Source organism: Panthera onca, chromosome E1, assembly GCF_046562875.1.
Source record: "Panthera onca isolate mPanOnc1 chromosome E1, mPanOnc1 haplotype 2, whole genome shotgun sequence".
In the NCBI taxonomy this organism is placed as follows: Eukaryota; Metazoa; Chordata; class Mammalia; order Carnivora; family Felidae; genus Panthera; species Panthera onca.
In genome coordinates, this window is record NC_138352.1 from 1,816,561 (window position 1) to 1,843,058 (window position 26,498).

A 26,498-nucleotide genomic window follows, 5' to 3' on the forward strand; every position below is an offset into this window, starting at 1 on the left:
GTGTGTCTCTCTCTCTCTCTCCCCCTCCCCCACTCACAGTCTCTGTCTCTCTCACTCTCTCTCTCAAAAATAAACATTTCTCTCTCTCTCTCTCAAAAATAAATAAACATTAAGAAAAAAATTTTTTTAATGTTTATTCATTTTTGAAAGAGACAGCACAAGCAGGGGTGGGGTGGAGGGGTGGGGCACAGAATCTGAAGCAGGCAAGGCATATGAGTAATTTTATTTTGCTTTTTTTTTTTTTTTTTTTTTTTTTGCAGGGCGATCTATGTGGTTTTCTTTTTTTTAATTTAAAAAAATTTTTTTAATTTACATCCAAATTATTTAGCCTATAGTGCAACAGTTATTTCAGGAGTAGATTCCTTAATGCCCCTTACCCATTTAGCCCATCGTCCTCCCACAGCCCCTCTAGTAACCCTCTGTTTGTTCTCTATATTTAAGAGTCTCTTATGTTTTGGCCCCCTCCCTGTTTCTATATTATTTTTGCTTCCCTTCCCTTATGTTCATCTGTTCTGTGTCTTAAAGCCCTCATATGAGTGAAGTCATATGAGATTTGTCTCTGACTAATTTTGCTTAGCATAATACCCTCTAGTTCCGTCCACATAGTTGCAAACGGCAAGATTTCATTCTTTTTGATTGCCAAGTAATACTCCATTGTATATATATACACCACATCTTCTGTATCCATTTATCCATCAGTGGACATGTGGGCTCTTTCCATACTTTGGCTGTTGTCAATAGCACTGCTATAAACATTGGGGTGCATGTGCCCCTTTGAAACAGCATCCCTGTATCCCCTTGGATAAATACCTAGTAGTGCAATTGCTGGGTCTAGGGTAGTTCCATTTTCAATTTTTGAGGAACCTCCATACTGTTTTCCAGAGTGGCCTCACCAATTTGCATTCCCACCAGCAGTGCAGAAGAGATCCTCTTTCTCCACATCCTCGCCAACATCTGTTGTTGCCTGAGTTGTTAACGTTAGCCATTCTGACAGGTGTGGGGTAGTATCTCATTGTGATTTTGATTTGTATTTCCCTGATAATGAGTGATGTTGAGCATTTTTTCATGTGTCAGTTGGCCATCTGGATGTCTTCTTTGGAGAAGTGTCTATTCATGTCTTTTGCCCATGTCTTCACTGGATTATTTGTGTTTTGGGTGTTGAGTTTGATAAGCTCTTTATAGATTTTGGATACTACTAACCCTTTATCTGATGTGTCATTTGCAAATATCTTCTCTCATTCCGTCGGTTGCCTTTTAGTCTTGCAGATTGTTTCTTTCGCTGTGCAGAAGCCTTTTATTTTGATGAGGTCCCAATAGTTCATTTTTGCTTTTGTTTCCCTTGCCTCTGGAGACGTGTTGAGTAAGAAGTTGCTGTGGCCAAGATCAAGGAGGTTTTTACCTGCTTTCTCCTCGAGGATTTTGATGGCTTCCTGTCTTACATTGAGGTCTTTCATCCATTTTGAGTTTATTTTTGTGTCTGGTGTAAGAAAGTGGTCCAGGTTCATTCTTCTGCATGTCGCTGTCCTGTTTTCCCAGCACCATTTGTTGAAGAGACTGTCCTTATGCCATTGGATATTCTTTTCCTGCTTTGTCGAAGATGAGTTGGCCATACGTTTGTGGGTCCGTTTCTGGATTCTCTGTTCTGTTGAATTGATCTGAGTGTCTGTTTTTGTGCCAGTACCATACTGTCTTGATGATTACAGCTTGAAGTCCGGGATTGTGATGCCTCCTGCTTTGGTTTTCTTTTTCAAGATTGCTTTGGCTACCTAGGGTCTTTTCTGTTTCCATACAGATTGTAGGATTGTTTGTTCTAGCTCTGTGAAGAATGCTGGTGTTACTTTGATAGGGATTGCATTGAATATGTAAATTGCCTTGGGTAGTATTGACATTTTAACAATATTTGTTTTTCCTATCCAGGAGCATGGAATATTTTTCCATTTTTTTTTTTTTTTTTTTGTTATTTTGATTTTTTTTTAATTGAAGTATAGTTGACACAATATTACATTAGTTTCAGGTGTACAACATAGTGATTTGACAACTATATATGTTACGCTATGCTCACCCCAAGTATAGTTACCATTTGTCACCATACATTATTATTAATTCTGTTGACTATATTCCCTATGAGGTTCCTTTCATCCCTGGGACTTTTCAGTCTATAACTGGAAGCCTGTGTACCTCCCACTCCTCTTTACCCATTTTGCCCATCCCCCTACTACTTCCTGTATAGAAACCATCAGTTCTCTGTATATATGCATCTTTTTCTTTTTCTGTTTGTTCTTTTGCTTTGTTTTTTGGATTCCATATATAAATGAAATTGTATGGTATTTGTCTTTCTCTGACTTATTTCACTTAGTGTGATACTCTCTAAGTCTACCCATGTTGTAAATAGCAAGCTCTCCTTTTTTTTTATTTTATTTTTTTAATTTATATCCAAATTAGCGTATAGTGCAACAATGATTTCAGGAGTATATTCCTTAATGCCCCTTACCCATTTAGCCCATCCCCCCTTCTACACCCCCTCCAGTAATCCTCTGTTTGTTCTCCACATTTATGAGTCTCTTATGCTTTGTCCCCCTCCCTGTTTTTATATTATTTTTGCTTCCCTTCCCTTATGTTTATCTGTTTGTCTCTTCAAGTCCTCATATGAGTGAAGTCATATGATATTGGTCTTTCTCTGATTAATTTTGCTTAGCATAATATCCTCCAGTTCCATCCACGTAGTTGCAAATGGCAAGATTTCATTCTTTTTGATTGCCGAGTAATACTCCATTGTGTATATACACCTCATCTTCTTTATTCATCCATCGATGGACATTTGGGCTCTTTCTATACTTTGGCTATTGTTGATAGTGCTGCTATAAACCTGGGGGTGCATGTGTCCCTTTGAAAAAGCACACCTGTATCCCGTGGATCAATACCTAGTAGTGCAATTGCTGGGTCGTAGGGTAGTTCTATTTTTAGTTTTTTGAGGAACCTCCATACTGTTTTCCGGAGTGGCTGCACCAGCTTGCATTCCCAGGCAAGATCTCATTTTTTATGACTAATACTCCTCTGTGTGTGTGTGTGTGTGTGTGTGTGTGTGTGTGTGTGTGTGTGTATGCGCGCCACATCTTTATTCCTTCATTTATCAATGGACAGTGGGTTTGTTTCCATATTTGGCTATTGTAAATACTGCAGTAAATATGGGTGCATGTATCTTTTCAAGTTAGTTATTGTTTTCTTGGGGGTAAATATGCAGTAGTGGAATTACTGGAACATAAGGGATTTCTATTTTTATTTATTTATTTTTTGAGGAACGCTCATACTATTTTCCATAGAGGCTGTACCAATTTACATTTCCACCAACAGTGCACAAGAGGTCCTTTTTCTCCACATCTTTGCCAACACTTATTTTTTGTCTTTTTGATTCAAGCCTTTCTAACAGGTATAAAGTGATAGCTCGTTGTAATTTTGATATGTATTTCCCTTGATGATTAGTGATGTTGAGCACCGTTTCTTGTGTCTGTTGGCCATCTGTATGTTTTCTTTGGAAAAGCATCTACTCAGGTCCTATGCCTGTTTTTTAATTGGATTTTTTTTGGGATTTTGATGTTGAGTTATAAAGTTCTTTATATATTGTGGATATTAATCTTTTATAAGATATATCATTTGCAAATATCTTCTCCTGTTCAGTAGTTTGTCTTTTTATTTTGTTGATGGTTTCCTTTGCTGTGCAGAAAGTTTTTATTTTAGTGTAATCCCAATAGTTTATTTTTTGCTTTTGTTTCCCTTGCCTAAGGAGACCTATCAGAAAACTGTTGCTAAGGCTGATGTCAAAGAGATTACTGCATATGTTTTCTTCTGGGAATTTTGTGGTTTCATGTCTCACACTTAGTTGTTTAATCCATTTTGAGGTAATTTTTGTGTATGGTGTTTCATTCTTTTGCATATAGCTGTCCAGTTTTCCTACCATCGTTTATTGAAGAGACTATCCTTTCCCCATTGTATATTCTTACCTCCTTTGTTGTAGATTAATTGACCATATAAGCATGGGGTTTATTTCTGGGCTCTCTTTTCTGTTCTTTTGATCTATGTGTCTGTTTTTGTGGCACCTATTTTTCTAAAGCAAAGCAATGTGATGTGAAGCTTTGTTTTTAATTTGTATAAATGGTTCTGGGCTATAGAACTAGATCTTACTCTCTGGTGGTTATTAAAAGTAATGGGTAGTTTGAACAATCAGACCAACATAGTTCTAGGATTACGTCATTCCTGAGATTTATATCCTCTGGATACAAAATTCTTGGTTTTTAGTATATCATTCGGCAGTAAAAAAAAATTCTTTTTAATATTTTCTTTTCTAGGTGCCGAAGGCCCTAACCAAATGCAATCCAAAAAAGCCCCAACTCTATTACATGAAGAAGTGCTACACCCTCCCTCATCTAGTTTTTTGTCCAAGAGTAGGACATCCTTTGTTGAAGACAGTGAGTAGTAACGTGTTATTAGTGAGACTACTGCTATGAGTTAGAGCCAAAAGTTATTTCCTGGGATACTTTCGGATGCTATTAGTCTTTTCACTTTTGTTGCTTTACGCTTATGATTATATTTGTAAACATTTCCTATTATGAGTTCTGATTTCTTAAGATGGTTTTTGGTCACATGTTGTGCATCTACTATTTTCTAACTCTTCTCTCAAAGACTTTAGGACAATACAAGTTTCTCATATGTTACCACATCAGTTTACAGTCTTCCAGTTATTAAGGAATGACAAAACATAGCAATTTGAAAAATATTCTCATTTCTTACTGTTATGTCTGGGATTTTTATTAGTTAATATTACATAAAGTCATTGTTAATGGTGAACTAGCTGTATAACCTGTGGATGAACCATAATTTCTGTAGCTGTTATTCCAGCCATTTAGGTTTTTAGTACCTATAGGCATGTATATATATCAAATGATGTGTTTCTTACAGTTTCATCTTAATGTCTACTTTATTTTTGCTACTTAGTGGAAATTCCTTCTGTGGATGTGATTCCAAGTGCTAGGAAACTAGGGGAACCTATTCAATCAGCTATTCCTTTACATCCACCCTACCACCCTTCAGAGCCTCGAGCACCCTGTCCCATAGGAAAAGAATACTTGCGCTCAAGTCACATCTCCCCTGCTGTGAATTCTACTGGAGAGGGCACTGCATTTTCTGTGGTAAGTGGAAAAGCTTACTTTCAATGAGATGGAGGTCTATCAATTTAAAGACGTCTCTGCTAGAATGGTAATTATAGATACTGCACTAATCCAAGCATTGTACTTCTTAAATTTTGCCTCTGGGTATACTTACATGTTCTTACTCTAGAACAGTGGGGATGAATGTATAGAAAGGAAAATAGTAAGAGCTAACGACACATTGTTTATTTTGTGTCATGCACAGTTCTAGGTACTTTACTGGTATTGAGTAATTTACTCCTCAACAGCTGTGGAGTAGGTACTATTTATTTATTTATTTTTTAATTTCCCAAGGGGAAGCTGATATAAAGAGATTAAGTATCTAGTCTGAGGTCACACAACAACTGTAGAGTCGGGATTTGAACTCCATATTCTAGGGGCACCTGGGTGGCTCAGTTGGTTGAGCGTCCGGCTTTGGCTCAGGTCATGATCTCACGGCTCATGAATTCGAGCCCCTTGTTGGGTTCTGTGCTGACAGCTCAGAGCCTGGAGCCTGCTTCCAATTCTGTCTCTGTCTCTCTCTGCCCCTCTCTTGCTCAGGCGTGCTCACGCGCACGCTCTTTCTCACTTTCTCTCTTTCTCAAATATAAATAAACATTAAAAAAAAAAAACAACACCTTTTTTTTTTTTTGAATTCGGTATTCTAGTTTCAGAACCCGTATTCTATGTCCCTAGTTAAATCACTGAAAATTTAATAAGAAAGTATGAAAAACAACCTTTCATCCGTATTCCTATTATCCAGTGTGAACTGCTAGTAATATCTTGGTCTTTTTGCTTCTACTGTACTTTAGGAAGAAAAAAATCCATTTTTATAATTATCCTGTCCCTATCTTCCTAGAAACGAACATGTAGGGATATGCAGGTGGTGAATTTATAAACAATGATACATTTTCATTATTAAAAAATTCAGAGAGTACATAGAAGTACGAAGATGAAATGAGCATCATTAGCATTAGGTGGCCATCATTCTAAACATTCTGTGCATCTATTCAGGTAGGAAGGTGGATAAGTTAGAAAAAAGGGATCCTAGGATTATGATTACATTTGGGGGACTTTTAGAGAGTGGGGTAGAAGGGCTTCTGAGTTGCTGGTAATATTCTATTTCCTGACCTGAGTGGCATTTAAATGGGAATACTCCTTTTGAAATAATTCTTGAGCAGGACACTTAAACTTCAATAATAAGTTTTTTAAAATGTGATTGTTTTTATAGTTGTTATTTACTAAAAAGTGTTAAATTTAATTTTACTTACACAAGAAACACATAAGTGAAGTTGAAGAGATTCTTTTTTTTTTTTTTTAACTTTTTAAAATGTTTTATTTATTTTTGAGAGAGAGAGACAGAGCACAAGTAGGGGAGGGGCAGAGAGAGAGGGAGACACAGAATCCAATGCAGGCTCCAGGCTCTGAGCTCTTAGCACAGAGCCCGACGTGGCACTCAAACCCACAAACCATGAGATCATGACCCGAGCTGAAGTCGGACACTTAAACGACTGAGCTACCCAGGCACCCTAAATTGAAGAGATTCTTAAACATCAAATGTCTCTTCATAAGATTTCTTCTGAAGTTAAGAAATAAATTGTTAAAAATGTTAAGCATTTATATTCATAACGTTTGATTTTTAACTGTTTCAATTTTAGACAGTTTCTGTTGACTTCTTGATACCAAAGAGAATTATTTTAGTACTTACCACTTGTGATTTGATCACTTTTTCATTGTCCAGGTTTAGCCATAACCCTTGAATTTTCTTGTTTGAGAACAGCTCACCTGCCTTTATATTTGAATGGCATCCTGACCCACACTTTTTATCTGAGTACATGTTTATAGACATTTGTTCCTTTGGTATTGAGGATCAAGAGAGTATTTTGACAAATACGTTTAAAAAAGTAAAACGTGGAGAATAAAGGTACCTAGTTGTGTGCCATAGGACCTCCCTTTTCCTCCCCCAAAATGTTTTTATGTGCCATCTTTGTATCCTTTTCAAATCAACTCTTTTTTGTTTTTAACAGGAATCAGATAATAGAGTTATCTTAACTTCTAAGTTGCCTAAAGATAGCAAACAGGAAATGGTTTCAGCTCAGATCCAAAGCCCTAGGACAAGGAAACTTCCCACAGGAAAAAGGTAATATTACTGCACTCTGTTTTTAGTCTGTTTGCAAAGGGATTTGAAGAAAGGTGTGTACTCTCTGACCTTAGCTGTGAAGACCAGTATGAATCTGTTAAAGCATGCATTACAGTTATTTTGTCTAAGTAATGTTACTTGGCTACTTAAATGTCACATGGTCATTTTATTACAGATATGAAGGTAGACCTACAGTCTCATCCTGGGATTCACCCTTCTCCCAGAGGGCAAGGAAGAGGTTAACAGAACAAGAAATACACGCAGTTTCCGAGAAACTCTCTCAACGGCTCTCTGAACTAGATTGGGCAAGTCTTGTTTTTTATCTATCTATATTGCAGTTGCCATAGTTGGTGAGTATTTAAGTGGTCTTCCAGTCGAAGATGGAAGCTAAGCTAAGGTACTAAAATTAGTTGTGTCTTAATTATTGTAAAAATGTTCCATTAATCAGGCAGATAGGACATAGGATGAGAAGTCATCTCCACCTAGCCTTTCATGATATAACCAAATTTGGTATGGATTTAACCAGATTTTTGTTGAATTCTGATGAAAGCTATTCATTTGATTATTTACTTTTTTTTTAAATTTTTTAATTATTTACTTTTTTTAAAGATTTTATTTGTAAGTAATCTCTGTACCCACCATGGGGCTCAAGCTTACCAACCCCAAGATCAGGCGTCGCATGCTCTACCAACTGAGCCAGCCACGCACCCCGAAAACTACATTATAACCTTTATTTTAGACACATCTAAGATTTGGTATAAAATTAGATCTCTGCTTCTCACAAAATCCAGTATTACAGTTTAGGGGTATCATTGAATAAATGTATTAAATCCTTGTGTGACTTACTCTAAAGTTGATTGAAACTGAATAGTCCATAGCACTGGTTAATATACACACTTGATAAACTAAATATGCGTAAGTATCTAAAAGTTATTAATACCTAATTATGAGAAGAAGCTTTTTTTTTTTTATAAATTTTTTTTAACGTTTTTATTTATTTTTGAGACAGAGAGAGACAGAGCATGAATGAGGGAGGGGCAGAGAGAGAGGGAGACACAGAATTGGAAGCAGGCTCCCGGCTCTGAGCCATCAGCCCAGAGCCCGACGCGGGGCTCGAACTCACGGACCGTGAGATCGTGACCTGAGCTGAAGTCGGATGCTTGACCGACTGAGCCACCCAGGCGCCCCGAGAAGAAGCTTTTTAAAGATTCTGTCTACTCTTTCTTACTTGCATTCTGCTGAAATCAATGAAAGATGTTAAAAAGTATTTTCTCAATAGATGTTAAAAAGTGCCCTGGGTGATCGAATTAAAGAAAAGACTGGCTTCGAAGAAGATGATATTGGAAATGAAGAGATGGAGAGTGGAAATGATGAGACACTGTCTCAACACAGTGACAGCATCATGGAGTATGGGCCGAAGAAGCGAAGGCCAGGTACTTCTTCTCCCAGAGAAGCCAGGATGCAGTCCTAGGGAACCATGCAGGCACATCCATTGGTCTATAATGACTGGCTTTTTCATTTTAAATATTTTAGAAATACATAAAAGGATAAAAAATAATAGCTCTATCTTCACCATCTAAAAGTAGCAGATGCTAACAATTATGTGTGCTTTACACCTTTTGTGTTTAAAAATAAGAGTTAGAATCCCCTGTCCTCCCTGCAGTCCATTTTTTTCCTCCTTCAAAGAAACAATTCTCTCAAAGTTGATATCTTCTTATCCCAGTTTTTATTGTTTATTGATTTTTTGTTTGAGATAAAATCGACATATAACATTATATTTGTTTAAGGTGTATAGGTGTTTGCTTCAGCACACGTAATAAAATCATTTAAGGTGTACAGTGTAATGATTTGACATGTTTATATGTGTGTGTGTGTGTATATGCACACACACACACACACACATATACGTATGTATTTTTTTTTTACGTTTATTTTTTTTGAGAGAGAGTGAGCAAGAGTGGGAGAGGGGCAGAGAGAGAATCCCAAGCAGGCTCTGTACTTCAGTGCAGAGCCTGATGCAGGGCTGGAACTCATGAACCATGACATCATGACCGGAACCAAAATCCAGAGTCAGACACTTAACCAACTGATCCACCTAGGCGCCCCTTGATATATTTATATATTGCAAAATGATTACCACAGTAAGTTTAGTTAATACCACTTCACATAGTTACAAATTTTTTGTTAATAATTTTTAAGGTGATTTTTTTGCAACTTTCAAATATGCAATATAGTATTGTTAACTATAGTTGCCATGCTGTACATTATATCCCCAGAACTTACTTATCTTATAATTGGAAGTTTGTACCTTTTGAGCACCTTCACGCCCACCTTTGGCAACCACTATTCTATTCTCTATGTCTGTGAGTCTGGTGTTTTAGATTCCACATATAAGTGAGATCATACATTATTTGTCTTTCTTTGACTTACTTCACTTAGCACAATGCCCTCAAAGCCACCCATGCTGTTATAGATGGCAGGATTTCCTTTTTTTTCTATGGATGAATAATATCTGTTTATATATGTTTTTTTCTTTATCCATTTATCTGTGGATGGGCACTTAGGTTGTTTCTGCATCTTGGCTATTTTAAATAATGCTGCAGTGAACATGAGGGTGCATATATCTTTTTGAGGTAGTGATTTCTTTTCACTTCTGGCTCATTTGGTGTTCTTAAGTTTTTAAGGAACCTCTATACTGTTTTATTTATTTTGAATACTGTTTTACTTAGTGGCTACACCAATTTACATTCCCCCTAACAATGCACAAGGGTTCCCTTTTCTCTCCATCCTCTCCAACACTTGGTATCACTTGTCTTTTTGATAATAGCCATTATTCTGGGGCGCCTGGGTGACCCAGTGGGTTAAGTGTCCAACTCTTGATTCTGGCTCGGGTCATGATCTCACGGTTCATAAGATCAAGCCCCACTTCAAGCCTGCTTGGGATTCTCTCTCCCTCTCTTTGCCCCTCCCCCACTCGCACGCATGCTCACTTGCTCTCTCAAAATAAACTTAAAAAAAAAGGTAATAGTCATTATTCTAATCAGCGTAAGATGACATCTCATGGTGATTTGGATTTGCATTTCTCTGATAGTGATGTTGAACACCTTTTCGCATACCTCTTGGCTCTTTGTGTGTTGTCTTTAGCAAAATATCTATTCAGTTCCTCTGTCCGTTTTTTTAATTGGATAGTTTTTTTTACTATTAAGTTGTATGAGTCCCTTGTATATTTCGGATATTAATCCTATATCGGACATCTGATTTGCAGATATTTTCTCCTGTTTGGTAGATTGCCTTTTCATTTTGTTGATAGTTTCCTTGGCAGTGCAGAAGCTTGGTATGACCACTTGCTGATTTTTGCTTTTGTTGCTTTTGCTTTTGGTGTCAAATCCAAAAAGGTGATTGCTGAGACCAATGGCAAGGAGCTTACCCCCTGTTTTCTTCTAGGAGTTTATGATTTCGGGTCTTACATCCAAATCTTTAGTTCATTTTGAGTTGATATTTGCGTATGGCGTAAGAGAGGTTACAGTTTCATCCTTGTGAAATGTGGCTGTCCAGTTTTTCTAGCACCATTTATTAAAGAAACTCTCCTTTCCCTATTGAATATTCTTGGGTCACTTGTTGTAAATTAATTGACAATATATATGGGGGTTTATTTCTTGGCTCTCTATTCTGTTCCATTGATCTGTGTGTCTTTTACGTCAGTACCATATTGTTTTGATACTATAGCTTTGTAATACAGTTTGAAATCAGGAAGTGTGATGTCTCCAGCTTTGTTCTCCTTTTTAAGGATCACTTTGGTTATTTGGGGTGTTTTGTGGTTCCATACAAATTTTGTGACTATTCTATTTGTGTGAAAATACCATTGGGATTTTGATAGGGATTACATTGAGTCTGTAGATCACTTGGGTGGTAATGGTATTAATGCTTTCAATCCTTGAGCATGGAATATCTTCCCATTTATTTGTGTCTTTCTTTCATCGGTGTCCTATAGCTTTCAGTGTACAGGTTTTTCACTTTCTTGGTTAAGTTTATTCCTAGGTGTTTTATTCTTTTCTGAATTATCATTCAAGTATAATTAATATACAATGTTACTTTCAGGTGTATAGCGATTCAATAATTCTATAAATTTCTCAGTACTTATCAAGATCAGTATATTCTTAATCTGCTTTATCTATTTCACCCATCTCCCTCCTATTCCCCTCTGGCAACCACCAGTTCTCTGTATTTAAGAGTCTGTTTTTTGTTGTTGTTGTCGTCTTTTTTTTTTTTTTTTTTTTTTTAAATTCACATACAGGTGAAATCATATGGTATTTGTCTTTCTCTGATTTAACTTAGCATTCTATTCTCTAGATCACCCATGTTGCAAATTGCAAGATTTCATTCTTTTTTATGGCTTTTTGAAGCATTGTAAATGGGATTGTTGTCTTAATTTCTCTCTCTTATAGTTATTAGCATATAAAAGGTAACTGATTTTTGTATACTGATTTTGTATCTTGCAGCTTTGTTTTTTTATTTATTTTTTTAATGTTTATTTTTGAGAGAAAGAGTGTGAGCTGGAAAGGGGCAGAGAGAGGGAGACAGAGGATCTGAAGCAGGCTCCAAGCTATCAGTGCAAAGCCCATTGTGGGGCTCGAGCTCATGAACCATGAGATCGTGACCTGCGCTGAAGTCTGACACTTAACCAACTGAGCCACCCAGGTGCCCCTAAAGATTTTATTTTTAAGTAATCTCTGCACGCAACCTAAACTCACAACCCTGAGGTCAAGTGTCGCATACTCCACTGACTGAGCCAGCCAAGTGCCCCTGAATGCTTTCTTTCTTACCTAATTGGTCTGGCTAGGACTTCCACTACTATATTGTATACGTGTATATATACAACATACATATATGTATAAAGGTAGTGAGAGTAGGTATTGTCTTGTTACTGAAATGAGAAGAAACACTTTAGCTTTTCACCCTTAACTATAATGTTAGCTGTGGGCTTATCAAACATTGCCTTTATTATATTGAGTACATTCCCTTTATACACAGTTTGTTGAGAGTTTTTACCATGAATGGGTGTTGAATTTTATTAAATGCTTTCTTTGCGTCTGTTGAGATGATCGTATTTTTATCCTACATTTTGTTAATGTGAATCACATTGATTGGTGGATGTTGAACCATCTTTGCACTCCTGGAATAAATCCCACTTCATTATGGTGTGTGATCCTTTTAATATACTGTTGAACTCATTTGCTAATTATTTTGTTAAGGATTTTCGTTCACATCAGTGTTCATCCATATTCATTTTGCATTGATGTTCATCATTATGCTGGCCTTCTAGAATGAGTTTGGAAGTGTTCTTCCTCTTCTGTTCTTTGGAAGAGTTTGAGAAGGACTGCTATTCTTCTTTAAATGTTTGGTAGAATTTACCAGTGAAGCTGTCTGGTACTGGACTTTTTGTTGGATGGTTTTTGAGTACTGATGTAATCTTACTTGTAATTAGTTTTTCCGGTTTTCTATTTCTTCGTGACTAAATCCTGGTACATTTGATGTTTTTAGGAATTTACCCATTTCTTGTAGGTTGTTCAATTTGTTGGCATAAAATTGTTCATAGTAGTTTCTTAGGATCCTTTGTATTTCTGTGGTATTTATTAGTTGTAATGTCTCCTTTTTCATTTCCTATTTTATTTGAGTCTTTCCTCTTTTTCCCTTGGGTAAGTCTGGCTAAAGGTTTATCTCTATTTTATGTGGCACCTGGGTGGCTCAGTTGGTTTAGCATCCAGCTCATGGTTTCCGCTCAGGTTATGGTCTCATGGTTCATGAGTTCGAGCCCCACATCAGGCTCTGTGCTGACAGTGTGGAGCCTGCTTGGGATTCTGTCTCCCTCTCTTTCTGCTGCTCCCCTGCTTGCTCTCTCTCTCTCTCCCAAAATAAATATGTACATTTAAAAAAATTTAAATAAATGTTTATCCTTATTTTTTCAAAGAAACACAGCTCTTAGTTTCACTGACCTTTCTTTTGTTGTTGTTGTCTGTTTCACTTATTTCTGTTCCGATCATTGTCATTCCCTTCCTTCCAACTTTGGGCTTTGTTCTTTTTTCCCTAGGTCCTTACAGTGTAAATTTAGGTTGTTTGAGATGTTGTTTCTTTTTTTCTCCCAATTTTTTTGAGATCTAGTTGATAAATAGCACTGTGTATGTATATGGTGCTGTGACTGGATTTACCTATCATATGAAATGATTACAATAAGTTAATATCCATTATCTCCTATAGATATAAGAAAAAAAAGTTTTCCCTTGTGTTGAGAACTCTTAGGATCTACCATAACTTTCAAATATACCATATGGCAGAATTAACTATAGTCATGTTTTACATTATATTCCCAGTACTAATTTATCTTATAACTAAAAGCTTGTACCTTTTGACCACCTTCATCAAATTCCTCCATCCACCCCCTGCCTCTGATAACCAGAAATCTGGTCTCTTTTTCTATGAGTTTAGCTTTTTTTTTTTTTTTTTTTTTTTTTTTTTTTTTTTTGTAGATTCCACATCTAAGTGTTTGATTTCTTTTTCTTTTAGATCCTACAAGTGAGATCATACAATAATCCTCCGAGGGTCCACCCATTTTGTCACAAATGATAGGATTTTCTTTTTTATGACTGAATAATTCATCCATCATTGTACACTTATGTTTCCGTGTCTTGGCTATTATAAATAATGCTGCTGTGAACATGGGGTAGCAGATAATCTTTTCAACAGTGTTTTTGTTTTCCTTGGATGTATTTCAAAAGATGAAATTGCTGCATCATATGGTAATGCATCTATTTTTAATTTTTTGAGGAACTGCCATCTGGCTGTACCAGTTTACATTCCCACCAACAGTGCACAAGGGTTCCCTTTATTCCATATCCTTTCCAACACTTTTTATGTCTTGTCTTTTGTTGGTAGCCATTCTAATAGGCATGAAGTGATACTTCATTGTAGTTTTAATTTGCATTTCTGTAATGATTAGTGCTGCTGAGCGCTTGATGTACCTGTTGGCCGTTTGTAGATCTTCTTTGGAAAATGTCTATTCTGTTCCTTTGCCCATTTTTAAATTTGGTTTTTGCTATTGAGTTGTATGCATTTGTTTTTTGGTTTCAGTTTGTGAGAGAGAGCACACACATGAGCAGGGGAGGGGCAGAGAGAGAGGCAGAGAGAGAATCCCAAGCAGGCTCCCCAGATGCAGGGCTCAATCTCACAGTGAGATCATGACCGGAGCCAAAATCAAGAGCTGGAGGTTTAACCAACTGAGCCACACAGGCATCCCAAGTTGTATGAGTTCTTTATGTATTTTGGATATTAAGCCCTCATCAGATCTCTAATTTGCAAATTTTTTCCCCATTCCAGAAGACTTTTAGTTTGATGTAGCTCCACTTGTTTTTTATTTTGCTGCTTATACTTTAGGTGTCCTATCTTTCCTGTTTTCTAACGTATGCATTTATTGCTATGAACTTCCATCTTAGAACTTCTTTTTGCTACATCCTCTAATTTTGATATGTTGTATTTCCTTTTCCATCTGAAGATTTTTAAAAAGTTCTCCTTTGATTTCTTCTTTGACCTTTTAGTTGTTCAGTAGCATGTTGTTTAATCTCCAGATATTTGTGAACTGATTGTCGGTTTTCTTCTTGTAATTGCTTTCTAAATTTCATACCATTGTGGTCAGAAAAGATGCCTGATAGGATTCAGTTTTCTAACTTAAGACTTGTTTGGTGCCCTAACATGTGATTGGTCCTGGAGTATGTTCTTGTATGCTTAAGAAGAATGTATATTCTGTTGCTTTGGGATAGAATATTCTGTAAATGTCTGTTATCTGGTCAAAAGTGTGGAATTTAAGCATCTTTATATGCTTCTATGTTGGATACATACTTAGAAGTGTTCATAAACAGTATATAACATTTCCATCATTATATAACAGTCGCCTTTGTCTCTTGTTACTGTCTCTGTCTTAAAAGTTTGTTTTGTTTGATAAAAGTATAGCTACCACAGCTTTCTTTTGGTTTCCATTTGTGTGAAATGCCTTTTTCTATCCCTTCACTTTTATTCTGCGTGGACAGTGTCCCTGAACCTAAAGTGAGTCTCTATTTAGAGTCAGTGTGTAGTTGTGTTTTCTTTTTAATCCATTCAGCCACTCTGTGTCTTTTGATTGGAAAATTTACTCCATTTACATTTAAAGTAATTATTAATAGGTGTCAACTTAGTGTTGCCATTTGGTTAGTTTTCTGGCTGTTTTGTAATACTGCTGTTCATTCTCTTGCTTTCTTTGTGATTTGATGATTTTCTTTAAGGGTATGCTTACACTTCTTTATTTTTTGTGTATTGTAGGTTTCTCTTCCTGCTCCTATACTTTGTTTTTGATACCATAATTTACATCTTTTCATGTTGTGTATCCAGTGACAAATAATTGTAGTTGTTTTTGCTACTTCTTTTAACCTTTATGCCAGATTTACACGTGCTTTACCCACCACTGTCACAATGTTGGACTTTCCTGAATTATATATTTACTCTTACCAGTGAGATTTTACTTTTATATGCTTTCCTGTTACTAAATAGCACCCTTTTATTGCTTTTTGAAGAAGCGCCTTTAAAATTTCTTTTAAAGCCGTTCTGGTGTTGGTGAACTGCTTCAGCTTTTGCTTATTTGAAAACTATTTCTCCAGTTCCAAAGGACAGTTTTGCCGAGTAAAATAGTTTTCCTTGGCCATTTTTTTCTTTCAGCATTTTGAATATATTGTGCCATTCCCTTCTGGTCTGCAAACCTTCTCCTGAAAAATCTAAGGATAGTCATATGGGGGTTTCCTGGTAAATAACAAGTTGTTTTTCTCTTGCTGATTTTAAGATTCTCTCAAATTAAATTTGACAGTTTAGTTATAATGTGTCTTAGAGTGGGATCTTTGGATTCATCTTATTTGAAAGTTTCTGGGCTCCCTGAATCTGGGTGTCTGTTTCCTATACCCAGGTTAGGGGAGTTTTCAGCCATTATTTCTTTGAATTAGCTTTCTGCCTTTTTCTCTCTCTTCTCCTTCTGGGACCTCTGTAGTGTGAATATTGCTCCACTTCATGGTGTCCCACAAATCCCTTAAGCTGTCTTCACTCTTTTTCATTCTTTTTCTTTTTGCTCATCTGTTTGGATAAGTTCCACCGTCCTGTCTTTGAGGTTGGTAGTTATTTTTTCTGCTTCCTCTAGTTTGCTGTTGAACCCCTGTATGGAATTTTTCACTTTAGTTACTGTATTTTTCAATAATGTGACTTTGGTTTGGTACTTCCTTATATTATCTATCTCTGTTGAAATTCTCACTTTCACTTGTGAAATTGTTCTCCTGACCTTGTGGAGGCTCTTTATGCCCATTATTTTTAAGTTTTCATCAGGTAAATCCCTATTTTTGTTTCATTAAGGTCTGAGTTTTGTCTTATTCTTTTGTTTACAACATATTCTTTTTGTTCATTTTCCTGTGTCGGTCTCTGTGCACTAGGTAACACCCACCTCTCCCAGGCTTTAAGGAGTCATCTTGTGTAGGAGAGCACTCATCATTCAGCCCGTCCCTAGTTCTTGGTTGTGCCAAACTTTTGTGATTGTCAGACTGCCGTCTTTGTTCTTAATGGCTCCCAGAAGATGAGGTTGGGATTTTTTTTCTCATTCACTTCAGGTGTAGAAGTCATTCAGCTAGTTTCTGGATTCCTTTCAGAGGGAATTGTTCCATCTATGTAGCTGTAAATTGAGTGCATCCTGGGGAGGTGGTGAATTTAGGAGCCTCTAAATTGCCATCTTAAACTGGAACCTTCTCATCCTTTTTTTTTATACTTGTAACAGCTCATATTTATAAATGCTATTGTTTTTAAATTTATATAGATACTGTATTATTCTGTAACTTTTTTCTCTTGTTTTGGAAATCTGTGTTGATACAGATACAGTTCATTCATTTTAACTATGTAAGTTCATATGATATACTCCATTTGTATGAATATATATAGATCACCCTTTTCCTCTATTTCAGCACATGTAGATTGTTTCTACTTTTCCTAACTACAGTTTTGCAATGAACAACCTATAATGTGCAAAGTTTCTCTAGGATCTCCAGGCCAGGTTGTAAAGCATGGAGCTCTTGATCTCAGTGTCATGAGTTCGAGCCCCATGTAGAGGGTACAGTTTACTTTTTTAAAGAAAGTTTCTCTGGGATCTACATCTAGTAGAATTTCTTTTTACCCCAAAATTACTTTCTTCCCTTGGTTATTTCATCTTCCCCCGCCTCTTAAACTTTCTCAAGTAATCTCTAGGTAAGCCTCACCTAGTAAGCTACATGTTTCGCTTGCTATACACATACACATCTATCCTATTTTGAAAACTCATAGTAAGTTACAATGCTATTTTAATTGGATCTTCAGTTTCTAAAGAATACATTGTGGACATAGTAAGATGTCATGAAAGCATCATTTAAAGTAAATTGTGGGGGTATCTGGGTGGCTCAGTTGGTTGAGCATCTGACTTCAGCTCAGGTCATGATCTCATGGCTCAGCTCATGAGTGTGAGCCTTGCATCAGGCTCTGTGGTGACGGCTCAGAGCCTGGAGCCTGATTCAAATTCTTTCTTTGTCTCTGTCTCTCTCTGCACCTCCCCTCCTCACTCACTCTCTGAAAATATAAACAAACATTAGGGGCGCCTGGGTGGCGCAGTCGGTTAAGCGTCCGACTTCAGCCAGGTCACGATCTCACGGTCCCTGAGTTCGAGCCCCGCGTCAGGCTCTGGGCTGATGGCTCGGAGCCTGGAGCCTGTTTCCGATTCTGTGTCTCCCTCTCTCTCTGCCCCTCCCCCGTTCATGCTCTGTCTCTCTCTGTCCCAAAAATAAATAAAAAATAATAATAATAAAAAAATATATAAACAAACATTAAAAAAAAATTAAAAAGTAAATTGTGCAAGTCAGTTTTTCTTAATCTTTTTTTTTTTTAAATTACGAATATCAGTGCCTGACATGGGGCTTGAACTCACGACCCTGAGATCAAGAGTCATGTGCCCCACTGACTGAGGCAGCCAGGCACGCCCTTAATACCTTACATTCAAAGTGAATTTAAAAGATTTGAATTAAAAGACTGAAAAAAATAAAAGCTTAGGGAAATTTTAGTTCTCTTGGAAGGTTTATTTAGCAAGATACCACACTAGTTTCCTTGATCTTAGAATTACTCACTTTTCTGAAAAGGCATGGAGTCCCCCTCTACACAACTACCAGATGCCCTAGCACAACTATACACAGTGGAGCATTAAAAACATTTGTGAAGAAAAGTGGTTTGTTAGATGTCTTAGGCAGTGTGCAATTGTTAGGAGGGCTAAATTACTTAGTAGGGCAAAATTGAGACTGACTTACAAAATGCTGACCTACATTAACTTTGTCTTCTAAGCGTGCTGCTTCGTAGGGATGAGACGTATACATACTTACGTCCTGCCTCCTCAGGACCGAGATAGGTATAAAGGGATAGCAGACACGCAGCTTGGATGGTGTAACATTTTCTTCCTCCACCACCACTTCCTTCCACTTCTTTTAGGCTGTATACATTTATGTGCCTTTATCTGTTTACTTGGTATGACTAAACATATAAATAAATACGAATTCGTTACAGGAGAGAGTATGTTTAGCACATTCACAGTCATTCTTTTTTGGATTTGGTAAAAGTCAACTTAGATATCCACCTTACTATTTCTGGCTCTCAGGAACTAATGGTGCATGTCTCTTCCGTGTCTCAGGAGTTCCTATGCATAGAAGGCCACCCTACAGATCTCATTCGCTCTCTCCATCTCCAGTTAACAAAAACACACAGTTCCATATGGAGAGAAAACGGCAGCGAAAGCCTAAAGAGGCAGATATCCACCAATTCCAAGCAAAGGTACAGCCCATCTCTTGATTCCTGTTGAGTAGCAGGCAATACCATTTACCCTCAGCCAAGTGCTACAGTGAACATGCTTCAATTGCATTTAATATTCTTGAACTAAGTGAATGATAGGAAATGATGTGGCAGAGCTTTTATGTCTCCCATTAGGCGCCATAAAACTTGTGATACTCTAAGAAAACTAACCTTGTCACATATAATCCAGCACTCCAGTGGATTCAGAAAGAGTAGATCAATGTGGGTTGATATTTGCAGAGTGCTTCAGAGAGGATGAGAATTTGAGGTGGGTTAAAAGTGAGCGGCCTGCTGAGTTACAGATAGGATTTAAGTGCTCAAGACAGGAATGAGAGGAGGTGGTTAAAATTCAACATGGAGAATGCATGAGTACCAAGGAAGACTTCTGCTGTGGAACAGGGAGTTTGAAATGCAGCATAAATTTAGAACACTTACATTGTTTGCTATAGTATATTTTATAATTAGTGAAAAACTAAAATGCATTCGTATGTCTTATAATGACATGTAACTTCAACTCCCCATGTAACTTCCACTCAAGGGACTATCAAAATAATTACAAAACCTGAGAACAAAAAAGTGTATTATGTAAAACTTCATGTCCCAATTACATGTCTGTTAAATAATGTACATTTAGGATAGTGGAGTCTGCAAGGAACTTAGGCGAATTTTGTTCCTTATATTTTCATTTGTATACGTTTTTAATAGTTATAATATATGGCTTTTTCTCCTCTAGGCAATAACGGAAGCATTTGAAAGGGAGCTAAGAAGAAATAAAGTTCAAGAGAATATTGGATCTCTAGGAATAAACAATGATGAGGAAACAGTGGGTAAAAGTCTCTACTGTAATAAATGCAATTTGATCAGATCAGTGCCAAGTACAGAGATGATCTTTTTAAAAGGAAAAAAGAACAGGGCCTTACTCATTAGCTCCTTAGAAAAAGGATTTCATGAAGCAGGATTTTCTCTTATTTATAGGGTAGCCAACTTGCTAAAATGTGGCAAGACATGGTATCAGAGAATACTAGCATTTTTCCTTCCTGCCCCAAACTGCCATCAGTTCTTATGTGGTTCTGTTGTTTAGCAGTTGACCAGTAGTTTAAAAGCTAGTTGAGGCTGACAGGTTAAAGAGGAGTTAGATAATCTCAGTTGTTCTATGCCTGATGAGAAGAAACCCAAAGCATAAATTTTCATTGCCTTTCAAAAGGATGGTTACAGAAACTAAGTGAAAACAGGACAAATGCTTATGCTGAAATGTTCGTGAACAAAACAGGGTGTAAAATACATTATGATTGCAACTAAATGTTATTTAAGCACTTTTTTAATCTACGTGGAAAAAGTCGTCAAGCAAGTACATCGAAGTATTACTGGTGGTTGTATTTAGGGTGTGGGACTCTGGTGACTATGAAACTCAAAAAAGATGCAGCGCTTTTTCAAATTCCAAGAGGTGCCAGAAGCCAAAAGATGCTTTTAACTTAGAGTGGATAAACACTAACCAGATTTTAGAAATGTAAAGTACGACAGTTTGGTTGGGGATTGGTTAGCTATTTTTATCAATATGTAATACTTAAGATAATATATGAAAGTTATTAGACTTCTATCTTATTTCTATCCTGTTTTATGTCTGCTTCCAAGGAAAAAATATACAGAGAAGCTGTTCATAAAGGAACTCCAAAACGTAGTCAGCCCTGGAAGACTTACTCTAGAAAGACCACAACTCCAAGTCCAAGAGGTGGCTTGCCAAAGCCAAATAAAGCAGTTCCAAGTAAGAACCACAAAATTGTGCTTCACGGAAAACTGGCATCCTTTGAAAGTGTGTGCTACATTCCAAGGGACACAACACTGAAAACTTCACATCTGCCAGTTAGCTGGAGAAAGTGCCCTCTTTTATCACTGCCATATGCTTGATTTCTGTAGAGAGAGAGAAAACTCTTAAGGCATTTATTTAAAACTCTTAATACCTTAGGGAGGCCTATATATTGGTACCAGAGACAGGGTAGGGCTGCTACCTGTTGCTGCAGCTTCAGCCTCACTCTGCTCACTCACACTTTAATTGCCTTATCTTTGTTTCTGGCAAGTTGGTAGAACCAAAGAGAAGGTCCAAAGCAAGCAGATGGCCCATCCAGCTCCTGTTACATCGACAGTTGGTGCCAGTGAGCATTAGAGTCCTGTTAAAAGGAAAACAAAGTCATGTGAAATGCCAGGGTTCAGTTTCAAACACTGCTGGCCTTCTGACTACATCCCATCAGACACAGACTTTGCCGCCCAGTAGGGCCGGGAAGCGTGTGTGTGACCACACACACAGCGTCCGCCCCAGTCGCTGAGTCAGCCGAGCAGTCAGGACGGACTTCATGAGAACCGTGTGTCATCAGTCAGGTCTCTTGGGCTTATTTTCATCCTTTCTGGTAGTTGGTGTGCTGGGATCAGAGAAGGAGGGCAAAAGTTAATGACGTACTTCTGGAAGTATTTTTTTCAGGATCTGAACTGTATCACTTAGATAAGCTCTGCTCTACCAGGAAGGTAGAATGAGAGTTATTGTTAAAAGCTGTCAGCAAATCTCTCAGGTGAAGGGGGGTTTGGGTTTTTTTTGTTTTGTTTTGTTTTGTTTTTACCTTGCAGTGAAAGTGAATGAACACAGCCTCTTGCCCCTCATGCTGGAGCAGTTTCCATTTCTCTATGTTTCTGGTGAAACACTAAGCAAAATGTGGAAACAGCAAATTACACAGGTTGAACAGCTCAGAAAAGATGCATATAGAGAAAATCGATCAAAGAAGAAACTCCAGGATGAAGTAAGTTACCTGTCAATTTCAGGCATAGGACTAGAAAGGAGAAAGGGGAAGAGCTAATCTTTTAGAATCTAGTGAATAGCATTATAACCTCCTTCCTTCCTTTCCCCCCTAAAGATAGAAGAAGCCTTAAAAAAGCATGACCTCCTTACTGTACTTGTCAAGAAAGAATATGAACATAACAAGAGACTGGTATGTTAAGAGCAAGTTGAATATTATAATTTTGACTTTATAAGTTATATTAATTACTTGGATTTGTACAGCTGGGTGATAGTCCCACAGACTTACCTTTAACACTTGCCTGTGGAAGCATCTAGGGCTGTAACCAAAACTGATGAGGGGGGAAGGTGCTAGTATAGACAGTTTCATTTGGTCTTTATAGTAACGTAATGCAGATGTTTTCTTCGAGATGCTTACACTTGGTCCCACTGTGATCAGCAAGGGGCCAGGTTGTGGTAATTCAGGTCTGTCTCTACTTCCACAGCACCTTCGAGGTACCAGGTGGTTGTAACTTAGTGTTTTTTGTCCTCTCTGATCTTTCTCAGGTCATAAGTAGAGAGCTGAGGTAGCCTAGCACCTTCCCTTATAATGTGGATTGAGAACTGTCTGCGGCGCACCATCCTCTGTTGAGTATAATGGAGTGGACAGAGGTCAAAGACAGTATGCCAGAGGAGGAGATTTTAAAACTCTTGGTTGAGATAAGCAATGACAACTGTAATCCTAAACAGTTCCAGGGAAAGAAAGGGAAGCCATCTGAAAACAAGTATGAGTCTGAACACTGAGTTGAGGGCTTTATGTAGATGACCTTATTTCATCCTCTCTGCTTTGCAAGATATAGTCTAATTTCCTTAGTTTCTTTTTTTTTTTTTTTTTTTTTGGGACAGAGAGAGACAGAGCATGAACGGGGGAGGGGCAGAGAGAGAGAGAGAGACACAGAATCGGAAACAGGCTCCAGGCTCCGAGCCATCAGCCCAGAGCCTGACGCGGGGCTCGAACTCACGGACCGCGAGATCGTGACCTGGCTGAAGTCGGACGCTTAACCGACTGCGCCACCCAGGCGCCCCTAATTTCCTTAGTTTCGATGTAAATAATCTTGGTAACAAGTTTTGCTAGAAAGTCAGAATGCCTTTTTTCTACTGTTTTTAACCTGGCATCTGAGTGGGGCTTAGGTGACCCCCTGGTGGACATGGGGCGATGCGATCCTCAGTTCCACCTGGATCACCTGCGGCAGTGGGGGCTCGTTGGGGTGGCCCTTCAGACTGGTGATGAACCTACCAAAGGCTGGAAGGCTTCTGGGGGCCAATAGTTTTTCAGAACCTATGCCCAGGTGATAGGCCCCTGGCTCCGCAGGCCTGGCTTACAAGGACCTCCTGGTGCAGAACAGGGCAGTTAAGAATGCCAGAGTCTGTCTTCCTCTTGTCCTTAAACCTCTTTTTCCCTTTCCCTTTCCTAGCAAGACTTCAAGGACCGCATTCATAGGCAGAGGTTGACACAGTCAAAGATAAAGGAAAACCGGCAGCAGATTGTCCGTGCCCGAAAATACTACGATGAGTATAGAGTTCAGTTGTGTGCCAAAATGATGAGAATGAGGACCCGGGAAGAAATGGTAAATGTGGCTTTTTATCCAACCCCTGTCAAAGGGATGAATTTTACCTGTTACCTTTCAGGACGACCTTCTTTGTGACTCCTGTCCCAATTTGAATCCATAACCCAAATGCAAATCCTCAGGTGCTGGCTACGAAAGTTTCTTATTACCTGTGTGGTGCCTCCCAGTCTGTTGTCAGTCTCCACTGCCCTCGTCTGAACGTGAGCCCTTCATTCCCTCTGTTCTGCACTTATCCTCCAGGACAATTGCTATAAGGGGGTTGCGAACATGTTAGAAGGAACAGGAATCAAAGGTGTGACTAGATGAGCTGGATTCCACATAAAATCAGAAAAGGAGTGTAGGTTGTTGTCTTAAGCTGAAATGCTTAATATTTTGAGAGTACAAACTGGTAGTAAATTTCATCTCTAGAGTAAAACATTGAGGTAATTATAGTTGACTGGGCTGCTACTATTAGCATTACTAAATGATGCTGCTAAGGCTTTGAGAGGTTAAGTAACTTGACTGACACCGCTGACTGATGAATGCGTGGCCATAACGAAAGTGGGCATATCCAAATCCTTTGAATAATCTGTTTTCCTCTGGCTCAGATAACCACCTCACCCTCAGTTGTGCTCATCTGTAAATGTGCCATTTGTTCCTTCTCTGGCTGGGGTTCTTCCCCTATATACATGACTCCTTGAGAATTGTTTTCTGAGAGCAGTAAAGAATTCTGGGGATACAGGAAAGGATGCTGAACACCACTGGTCATTAAGGAAGTACAAATCAAAACCACCATGGGAAACCTCTCACTAAAATGGCTAAAATAAAAAAGGTGTTGGCAAGGTTATGGAGAAGTTACAGCCCTCACGCAGGGCTGGCAGAATGGTGCGGCCACCTTAGATAACAGTCTGGCAGTTCCTCAGGAGGTTGAACACAGAGCTACTGTAGGACTCTGCAGTTTCACTCCTAGATACATATTCACGCAAATAAGCTATAGCACCTTATTTATAATACCTGAAAAGAAGAAAGAAACTCCAGAGGCCCGTCGGCTGACGAATGGATAAACAAAATGTGATATACCCATAGAATAGGATGTTATGTGGCAATAAAAAGGAATGAGGTATCGATACCTGCTACAATATAGATGAACCTTGAAAACATGCTAATAAGCGAAAGAAGCCACATACAAAAGGCCACATATTTTAGGATTCCACTTATATGAAATCTCCAGGGTATATAGACCTGGAAAGTACATTAGTGGTTGCAGGGAGTCGGGGGGTGATGGAGGAGTGGCTGCTAATGGGCGTACGGTTTCTTTTTGGAATGATAAAAATGTCCTGAAGTTAGTGACGATGGTCGCACAAGTCTGAATATACAAAAACTTTCTGAATTGTACCTCTTCAAAGGGTGAATTTTATGGTATGTGGATTGTATCGCAACAAAGCTGTTACTTAAAAAGACTTTGTGAAATACAATCAGTGTAGCTGGACCAGTTGGACAAAATGTTTCTATTCCTCCATGAAAAGTTCAGCATTAACTTTATTTTTCTAACAGATATTTAAGAAGTTGTTTGAAGAAGGTTTACAAATTCAAAAGCAAAGATTACGAGACCTAAGAAACTATGCCAAAGAAAAGCGAGCTGAACAAAAGAGACAGCACCAGAATGAACTGGACTCCATGGAGAACTACTATAAAGACCAGGTGGGCTCGCTGTCGCTTGTTCACATCCTAATGTGCTTAATCCTGACCACGTTGTGTCAGAGATCAGCTTTGTATGTTTAATAAAAAGCCTCCATGTATCCATTCAGAACCTGTCCATACAGGTTGCACTGGTGATTCACAGTAAGCTAGTCCTTGACCACGGTACAGAATCTGCATCGCCCTGGTCCTGTTAAAGATTTTAAGGGGCACCTGGGTGGCTCAGTCGGTTAAGCATCTGACTTTGGCTCGGGTCTTGATCTCCCAGTTCGTGAGTTCAAACCTGCATTAGGCTCTCTGTACTGACCGCTCAGAGCCCACTTCGGATCCTCTGTCTCCCTCTCTGCTCTCCCCAGCTTGCACTCTCACTCCCTGTCTCTTCAGAAATAAACTTAAAAAAAAAAAAAGATGTTAAGTCTATGAACTTTCAATATAAGAATTGTTATATTTGGGCTGTAGGTAAAACATTTGGTTTTTGTCCTCTCTGTGAACAGTTTTCATTGCTGGCAGAAGCCATATCACAAGAACGCCAGGAACTCAAAGCCAGAGAGAGATCCCAGGCACAGGTAATAATTAATAGAAATCATTGATTTATAGTTTTCAGAACTAGAAAACAACTATAGTACACGTTTTAAGGGAAATGGAGAAGATCCATCTACGATCCAAAACATTTATCCTATGGTTAATCTGATAAATAGGATTTATCATGTGTTCATTTTACCTGTGACGTCTCTGTAAGAGCTGCTGCTAAATTCCTGCAGTTGCAGGGGCCGGAGCAGCTAGAAAGTGGCGAGGGTGTAACAAGAGTTGGGCCCGGACACACGTGAACAGCAGGTGACGTGAGTTCTCTTGCAGACACTGCATAAGGTGAAGAGGGAGCTGAGGTCGAAGATGGAGAAGGAGATTCAACAACTTCAGCGCATGATCACCCAGGATGACGACGATGCTTTCTTCCGGGAACTGGAAGCTGAGCGCTTCAGATCGCGCCTTCATCTGGCTTCTTTTCAGTACAGTAAAAATCCCTTCCCATGAGACCAGATTTTGTAAGTGAAGTTTCTGGAGGACGTTACCAGGACAGAGCTAGAACTGAGCCAGTAAACACTCTAAACCAGGAGACTCCTTTCCAAATGCTTTACTTATATATTCATTCCAGTACTTTTTATGACATGATTTTTTTAAATAAAAATTTTCTTGAAGTA

At 38.2% G+C, this 26,498-nt stretch overlaps 1 protein-coding gene across 1 annotated transcript in view; it reads left to right on the forward strand.

Moving 5' to 3' along the window:
- The window catches only part of CEP95 (centrosomal protein 95), a 43,472-nt gene extending 16,974 nt beyond the window's left edge, over positions 1 to 26,498 (forward strand). The window contains exons 7-20 of the mRNA XM_060645659.3: positions 4,344 to 4,463; positions 4,990 to 5,183; positions 7,208 to 7,320; positions 7,496 to 7,625; positions 8,600 to 8,753; positions 19,076 to 19,215; positions 19,967 to 20,056; positions 20,866 to 20,995; positions 21,850 to 22,019; positions 22,134 to 22,208; positions 23,470 to 23,622; positions 25,156 to 25,302; positions 25,794 to 25,865; positions 26,155 to 26,498. Of these exons, the coding sequence (XP_060501642.1) occupies positions 4,344 to 4,463; positions 4,990 to 5,183; positions 7,208 to 7,320; positions 7,496 to 7,625; positions 8,600 to 8,753; positions 19,076 to 19,215; positions 19,967 to 20,056; positions 20,866 to 20,995; positions 21,850 to 22,019; positions 22,134 to 22,208; positions 23,470 to 23,622; positions 25,156 to 25,302; positions 25,794 to 25,865; positions 26,155 to 26,331 (1,865 nt within the window). The 3' untranslated portion in view covers positions 26,332 to 26,498. The remainder of the gene's footprint in view (positions 1 to 4,343; positions 4,464 to 4,989; positions 5,184 to 7,207; positions 7,321 to 7,495; positions 7,626 to 8,599; positions 8,754 to 19,075; positions 19,216 to 19,966; positions 20,057 to 20,865; positions 20,996 to 21,849; positions 22,020 to 22,133; positions 22,209 to 23,469; positions 23,623 to 25,155; positions 25,303 to 25,793; positions 25,866 to 26,154) is intronic.